At 63.8% G+C, this 8075-nt stretch overlaps 2 protein-coding genes across 2 annotated transcripts; both read left to right on the top strand.

Moving 5' to 3' along the window:
* The first annotated feature begins 390 nt into the window (after nucleotides 1–390).
* TMEM61 (transmembrane protein 61) lies at nucleotides 391–3484 on the top strand. The gene is made up of 2 exons (XM_082003273.1): nucleotides 391–882; nucleotides 3168–3484. Exons 1-2 carry the CDS (start codon nucleotides 533–535, stop codon nucleotides 3451–3453), a joined length of 636 nt encoding a protein of 211 aa, XP_081859399.1. The 5' UTR covers nucleotides 391–532; the 3' UTR covers nucleotides 3454–3484.
* Nucleotides 3485–5064: 1580 nt separating this feature from the next.
* Nucleotides 5065–8075, top strand: BSND (barttin CLCNK type accessory subunit beta; the record flags this gene model as incomplete). The annotated part of the gene is made up of 4 exons (XM_082003080.1): nucleotides 5065–5241; nucleotides 6317–6396; nucleotides 6801–7046; nucleotides 7808–8075. The coding sequence occupies 4 exons, from the start codon at nucleotides 5065–5067 to the stop codon at nucleotides 8073–8075; spliced, it is 771 nt and encodes a 256-aa protein (XP_081859206.1).

Below are 8075 nucleotides of genomic sequence, written 5' to 3' on the forward strand. Positions count from 1 at the left end.
AAACGTGCACTGATAATTAGGAAACGATGACATCTTAAATTTATGTCCCTCTCCCTAACCTCTTCCATAAGCCTTGCTTTGATCGGGAACCTAGCTGGTGTTCCTCTGAGCTTGGGAGGAAGCCTGGAATGAAACCCAAAGACAAGAGCTGTGCAAGTCCCTAGAGCCGCCTCCGTAGCTCCCCTGGCTGGGGTTTCCATCCTGCCTCCGTGGGAGTGCTGGGTCATTTCTTGAAAATGAGGATGTTTTTGTGAGGCTGTTGGGACATTTATGGGTCCAAACTGGCGGCTGACTTTGCTCTGCACAAGGGCTTCCCATCTGAGATGGTGGAAATGCCCCTTCTGATGGTCAACAACAAGTAGCTGAAGACCGTGCAACCCCCAGAAGAGGTCCTAGCTCAGTACTTTTCTCCTCTGGTATGTCTTCTGTGACCTTGTTCCTCTCCAACCCGGTCCCTTTCTTCTCTTGCAGGACGTGGGCTCGCTCATGCCCTGTCTTGCTCTTCTCCCCTCCTAAAACCTCCTTCTGAAGGATGGCAGCCGCCTCTTTCCGCTACGGCATGACCATCACCGGGGCCGTGCTGCTGGTGACGGGGACGCTGTGCTTTGCCTGGTGGAGCGACGGGGAGGTGGGCGCCCCGGCCAGCAGCGGGGCTCGCGTCCTGCCGCCCCGGGAGGCCCAGGCGGTTCCCAGCTCCTCCTCCAGCGCCCTGCTCCGCTCCGTCAGCTTCTTCTGCTGCGGCATCGGCGGCATCCTCCTCCTCTTTGGGCTCCTCTGGTCCGTGAAAGCCAACGCCAGGGTGGTCTCCCGCCGCTACCAGTACCGTTTCCCCAGGGACCTGCAGTACTTCACCGCGGAGCCTCTGGAGAAGTGGCACTGCAGGTGGGTGCTGCGTTCCCGTGCGGCGCTTGGGTTGGAGGAAGCCGAGGGTGGGTTTGACTGTCCCGGCGTGTCCGCGTGCCCCGGCCCGCTCTCGGGCTTGCTCGCGGGTGCGCTCAGGTGAGCAGTAACGCCGCCGCGCTGCCGGACGCTGCTCGGAGCCCGTTCCGTGCTGTCCTCCTGCTCCCTGAGCAGAAGCTCTTGCTCATTAGTGTCAAGCCCAGCCCGAGCCCCCACGCCCGCCGTGCCCGTGCTGGCTGCTCCGGCTCAGCCACAGACCGCTCTCCTTGCCCCGCGGGGCCGTCGCCGGCCGAGGCAGACATCTCCTCAGCAGAGCCACCGGGCAGAAGACCACATGGGTTTTCCGGCAGAGCGCCTGGATTTGGGGGTCGTCCAGACCTCCAGCTGTTGAAACCTTCCCTGGTGCCGCAGGTCTGCAGTGCTCTGTAAGGGTGATGGGGTTTGCGCCATCTTTAATGGAAGCAAAATCTAAGGGAGTTAAGAAAAAAAAGAAGGAAAATAATCCTCGGCTTGGTATTGAGATGGGAGTGCAGGTGGAGGGTCCCTCTATGAAGCCCATTTTGGGGTGTGGGAAGACCCCTCATCCCCCCCCAAACACCGCTGCTGCTTGTGGGGTCCCCAGGCTCTTCCTATGTGAGCCTGAGATTCGTTCCCACTTCTTGATTTAGAAGTTTTTTGATCAAAAGTTGTTTTTTTTCCAGAGACGGCTGTGGAAGCCGAGCCAGCCGGCCCTTCCCAGTGCTGGTTTATGGGGTCACAGCAAAGAACTTGGCTCCAGCATAAATCGGGCTCTGGGGAAAAGCAGCACTAAAAGAAACTCTTAAGAACACAAAGCCATAAAAATTCAGTCGGGGCGGGAGGCACGTTCCTGGTTCTCTGGGGGTTTTGGTGCCCGTCTGAATATCTGGGGGTGAGATCACAAGCTGGTCTGGGCGGTCTGGGGGGGATTCCTCCTCCCGGGGAGGGCCCTGCTGCGTCCCCCATGGGGAATGTCCCCTTCCCTGAGCTCCCGGCTGCCGTGCTGGACGGGAAGGCATTGCCCCAGCGTTGCTCCTGCTGCAGCAGCTCGCGCAGCCCCAGCTGCGCTGGCAGTCGCACGGCAAAGCCCTCCAAAGCAGAAAACGCCGCGCCGCAGAGCGTTGGCAGCGTGACATCCTCTGCCGGGAGAAACCGCCCTCGCCGCGTTTCCGAGGCGGCGTCCCTTTGCAAGCTGAGGCTGTTTGGCAAAAGCCACGGCACGGGTGCGCGGGGCGGTAGGTCCGGGACAGGGGGCTGCTGAGTTTGGGATGGAGGCATCCCTGCAGAGCATTGCAGCTCTCCCTTTGGGCCGGCTGCGCCCTTCCGATGCCCGCAGACCCCCTCGTGGGGTTTTCATCTGCAAAAGCAAGCGGACGGTGAGTTGCTTTCGAAGCATCCTCGTCTTTGGGGCTGCACCGTTTCGTAGGGTGCCGAGCGGGGCCGCGCGCAGGGCGAAGGTTGGGCGGGGGTTTTGCCTGTACACAAGCCGTGTTTGCTCAGCAAAGCGCTGCTGGAAGCGGCTCCGGGCTTGGCCGGCGCGTGGAGGGCGCTGGCGGGCACGAGGGTGAGGCGCGACCGCACTCCGGGATGCCCGGCGCTCGCCCGGCTGCGTGTGCCAAACCGCTCCCTCGGCTGCCGGCAGCCTCTGTGCTTTGGGGGGTGACTTTGGGGTGAGGCAGGGGACGCGGATGCTCTCCGGCCCCCGCGAAGCAGCGCAGCGCAGAACGAAGGGGCAGGTGTCGCGAGAGCCGGCACCTCCGCTGCTTTGTGCTCAGCCACACCTGCAGTTGTAGCTGTTAACACCGGAGGCGGCAGCTCTTCGAGGCTGCCTTGCCAGGCTGCCCTTCCCCTGGGGTGAGGGGATAAACAACTCATGGGGAGGTGGGCTTTGTTGCAAGGCCTGATGGATGGTGCCCTTCGTCCCGCGTGGCTCCCCACCCTCCTGGTACCGGGAAGCAGCTGATGCCATCTTCCTGTGACCCCAGGCACGCAAAACCTGCCCGTGTGCCGTCCCCAGCACGCGCGCGTCCACCATGCTCAGGGGTGCTCCGGCCGATGGGGTTGGTGGGTGCTGGGATGCTCCAGCCAATGGGGCGCAGGGACACCGTGGTTGATGGGTGCTGGGATGCTCCAGTTGACAGGCACTGGGATGCTCCAGTCGATGGGGCACTGGGACGCTGTGGTGGTTGGGTGCTGGGATGCTCCGGCTGACGGGGTGCGCTGCTGTGTTTCTTCTTCTTCCCTCGCAGTACCTGGGACGCCAGCGCCATCCCCACCTACGAAGAAGCCCTGACCTGCAGACCTGCCTACGGTGCCCCAGCCTACATCCAGCCCCTGGGGAGGAAGGAGGAGCTCACGCCGCCCCTGTACCACTGCCTGGAGGAGGACGAGAGCTGGCAGGGCGGCCGCCGGCGCAGCTCCTCCGACAGCGCCTTGTTCCGCCCCAGCCTGTCCTGGCTGGAGACCCAGCACCCCGAGGAGCCGCAGGCAACGCCTCCCCCCAGCTACGAAAACATCAGCATCCGGGGCGTCTGAGCTGGCGGCGGTGGGGGGCCGGGACTCTGCGGGTGGCTGCCCGGTCCCTGGGCTTTAAACTGAGCCCCTGCCTTTGCCAGCCTGGGCGAGGAGGGGGAAGGCGGAGGGGTCAGTGTCTCTTTGCGAGCGATCAGTGCAGGGCTGTCAGGATTGTGGGTCCTGTGGGCGATGGGTTCGGAGCGGCGGGGGTAACTGGCATGTTTGAAAGCCTTCGTATTTTTAATAAAACCACTGCTGGTTGCAGATGCTTTGCATTCCCTGCCCTGCCCAACCCTGGGGAGCTCGTATCAGGCCAGGGGTTGCCCACTCAAAGCAAGAGCTGTATAATAAAAACTGCAGCAAAGAATGAGGGATCTGGCTGTAGAAAAACCAGCTCTGTGCCGCCCCGTTCGCTCCTCTGCCTTTCCAGTGCCCCTTCCAGCCGTATCTCCATCCCTTCCACCTTGCTTTCCCTGCATACCCGCTCCCACGCCTCACTTCATTGGGTTTAGAGAAGTTCAGTGGCTCGTGCCTGTGTTCCGGGCATCCAAGCACGCTTGGCATTTCAGGCAGTATCCTATAAAAAGACACCCTGAGCGGCTCATCCCCCTCCCTGCCCACCACGGGCGGGTTTGCAGCCTTGCCCAGAGGAAATGCCAACTTCATCGGGGGCTGCTGCTCGTTGCTCCATCCCACCGAAATAATGGGCTGCCCTGGGCTCCCTGCAGACCTGCAGGGCTGCAGAGTGGCTGCAGAGCCACAGCCAAATAGAACATATTATCTATAATATAATATATTATTTTTCATAAGCCAGGTACCCACTTTCCCACACAGGCAGACAAGCAAGGGAACAAACCGAAAGCTGATTAAAGCCACCGCTACCGTCTGGCTGTCGGATGTGCGGTAGGAAGGGGACACCTTTTAACACCCCTGCTCCACCTCCGGCAAACACAGGGCACACAGATGCGATGTCCCCACTCTCCTGGGTGGACCGACCCTGCTCCGTCCTTCCCCAGCTTTAGCTCCCCCTTCGCAGCCCGGTTGCTGCCCCACCGGTGGTTCCTCAGCACCCAGCCGGAGCGAGGCGGGGGCTATTCCCAACCTGCTGGCCTCCAAAAAGACCCCAGAGCGCTCCCTCCTCCTCTGCCGCAGATCCGCAGCCCTTGAAAACGTGCTGCGCCCCGGCGTCCCCTTTTTTTGTGGCTCTGCCAGCTCTGATTGATGGCCAGGTCCAGCTCCAGCCCCCAGGGCTGGGCAAGCCCCGTCGGGACCATCCGCTCTCGAGGTCCCCAACTCTGCCACCGTGCCCCCCTCTCCCTCCCTGTCCCTTCCCCAGACGTGGGGTCCGGCCGTGCCTGCCTGCAGGGAAGGTTACCCGGACACGTGCCGGGTGGCTTCACTGGCGCGTGAACGGCGGGTCGGTGTTTGCATTCATTACAAACCCGTTAAAAACTGGCTGGCTCAGCCCTGGGCAGGACCAGGCTCAACGTGCCGCGGATCCGCAGCCCCTGGCAGCCTCCGGAGAGAGGAGCCACTCCTTGCCTTACCCCGCAGGTGTGCTCAGTGGGCAGCAGCCGCAGGTAAACCGGCTTCCCGGCACCTCTCCTCCCCTGCCTCTCCCACCTGGTGCCCATGGCCGAGGAGAAGACCTTTCGTTACGGGTTCATCATGCTGGGTTTCTTCCTGGTGATGACGGGGATGTTCATCATGAGCGTGGAAAAGCCCCAGATCTACATCACCTTCTGTGCCCTGGGCGTCCTACTCGTGGCCGTGGGCATCACCTGGAGCATGTGCCAGTGCTACCCGAAGGTAGGGTCCGTCCCGCTGCCCTACCCTTGGGGGGCTCGAGGGTTCAGCTGGGTTTGGGGGGCTTCGGCTGCTGTGGACGTATAGCCCCCGCCCGTGCCTCAGTTTCCCCATCTGTGGGGCGGGGCAGCTGCAGGTCCCAGGGGAAAGCCGGCTGGGGCAATCTGGAAGGCAAAGTGTTGGTTTGGGGGGCTCACGCCCTGCTGCACCTCCCTGCTGATGCCTGCAGGATGCGGCCCCGCTCCCTCGTCCCCCTGTGCCTCCCCTCCTGGGAGTAAGCCCAAGGAGATCAGCTCATGTTCATCTCTCCCATGCACCCCCCCCAGACCAGCCTCTTCTCGGCACCCACAAGGGCCGGGGGCTCAGCGGGCTCCCCAGACTTCGAAGAAGGGGCTGTCGTGGCCATGGAGTGCGGAGGGGCCGCCCCCCCCCGAGCACAGCACCTCTCCTTGGCAGAGGGCACCGCCGGCGCGGCAGGGCGGCCGCGCGTCCCTGCCCCGGGAAACGGAGCTGGCAGAAAAGGCCTTTTTTCCAAGGAGAGGGTGGCTGTGGCGCTGATCTCGGTGGCGCAGGATAGCCCGTTGACAGCTTGGCTGCACCCCAAAATGTGGGGTGGTGCGTGGGACCCCAGGACCCGGGACCAGCTGGGACCCCTGAGACTGGCTGGGTCCCTTGGGACTGGGGTGAAGCTGACCCCAGCTCCCCCCAAAGCCAAGCTCAGCCCCAGTGAGGAGGGAGATGTGGCTTTGTCACTGTGCTCGCGGCTCAAGGACGGGGCACCCTCCGTGTTGTCCCTGGCCACTGACCTCCCCTGTGGGCCCTGGGACCCCCCCTGTGCTTGGGGACACGCACGACCACCCTGGGGATAAGGTGCTGAGAGTGGGGTGTGCTGGGTTCATTCAATCCCTTATTGATTTCCCCCAAAACACCCTTTTCCAAGCAAGGCATCCAAATGTGCTGGGAAAGGGCCAAAACCCCAGCTGACGGAACACCCCAGCCATTTTGGCACTAGGGAGGGCGAGGGTCCCCGCCGTGCCCAGCGCAGCCCCCCGGGCTCTGCGTTTCTTTCCCCCCTCAGATAACGTTCATCCCCGTGGACCTCGAGGCCGAGCGGTTCCTGGACCACAAACCCACCGTGCTGCCGGAGACGGACACCCGGTAGGTCCCAGCGGCCGTTTTTCCCTCCGGCGGGGGTTTTCATCCGTACCCGCGGTTATCTGCCTGCCCCGGGGACAAGGGCAGTGTCTGAGCTCCCTGGCACGGGGACAACTACACCTACTGCGGCACAAAACGACAAGCAGGGGCCGGGTGGGGGAGGCAAGGGCTGGCTGAGCCCCCCTGGGGCCGGGGCCGGAGCGATGCCGGAAGGTGCGAAGCATCGGCTGCGTTCCTGCGGGCACCCCCCTGCGAGGACCCGCTGGCTCCGCTGCGGCGTGGGCAGTGATGTGGCCTCGGCGGCCTCTGAAGCACCCGACGGAGCCCTGCGTGCACGTCCGCCAGCATCTCCCGGCTCCGTGGGGGTCCAGGACCTGCTCAGCACCCCGTTCCTCCTTCGCCCCCAGCTTGCAGGCACCCTGCCCCAGCCAAGAGGCCACCGGCACCTACGAGAAAAGCCTGCTGTCCTACGAGCAGATCCAGAGGCAGGCGGTGGGCTCGGCCCCGCTCCCACCCCCAGCACAGCCCAGAGCCCGCAGCTGCTCCCAGCCGGCCGTGCAGGCCAAGGCAGAGGTCCACCGGGAGCTGGGGGGTGCTGGAGGAGACCCCCCCCGGCAGCCGGCGCCGCGGCTGGAAGCGGCAGCGAGCTGCTGGTACGTGAGGCCCGCGGGGTCGGGGTGGCACCGGCGGGACGCGGGGTGAAACGGGGGGGTGGGTCGGACCCCCGGCGCAGGGGGCGGGCGAGGAGGCAGCGGGGTCTTTGCTGCGCGCACAGCACCAACCACCGGAGCCCCCAGCCCCGAGCACAGGCGGTGTCTCAGCCCATGGGGTGTCTCAGTACCAAATTATTTACCAGGGTGAAATCAGGAGGAAATCTGGACCGCCTTTGGCTGTGATTCGCATTTTGCTTTTATTTCATGTTATAAACACAAACGATGTCCCTCACCAGAATAAATCCCAAGTTCCTGGTCAGATTTCGGTAGAAATGAGACGCTCAGTACGTGGTCCTCAAACCAGACTCCATGTATGATGCCCACGCATTGTCCAGGAGATCCCCAAAGCGCTTTGCAGGAGAGGGGGGTCACCGTGCAGCCTCGGGGCGTAGGACTCTGCCACCCCCTTCGCCAAAATGCAGCCACGGCTGGGCCGGGGCGCTCTGCTTGCTCCCCGGGATGCGGGCACAGCGCGCGAGGGCAGCCGCTACTTTGGCCCATGGGCAGGAGAGGGAACCCGGCAGGGACTGGGGGCTGAGATCGGGCCCTCCCGGGGTGCCCCAGCCACCCAGCCAGGGGACTGGTGGTGCTGGGGTGCTGGTGGAGCAACACTGAGCCCAGCAGCCGCCGGCTGTGGGGGAAATCCCAGCTCCAGCCCAGCTGCGTTTACAGTAACCCCTCAGCCCTCTCTGTTCCCACAGCCCCCCCGGGCCAGCCCAGGGCGACGCGCCGCTGGCATCCCTCCTGGAGGACATGGAGACACCGTCGCTGGAGGGCTCCGTGCCTGGTAGCCCCGTGCCACGGGGCCGGCCCCTGCCATCCACCCCGTCCAGCTCCCCGGCGGGGGGAGAGCACCCCGGTTCGCCCCGCAAAGGCACCAGGGAGGAGGACGACCTCTATTATGGGCTCCAAGAGGGGCCAGACGGTCTCCTTGAAGACAGCGACTGCCTTTTTGAGCCTGAAGACTGA

The sequence above is a fragment of the Phaethon aethereus genome (genome assembly GCF_964289735.1).
Source record: "Phaethon aethereus genome assembly, chromosome: 8".
Classification (NCBI taxonomy): Eukaryota; Metazoa; Chordata; class Aves; order Phaethontiformes; family Phaethontidae; genus Phaethon; species Phaethon aethereus.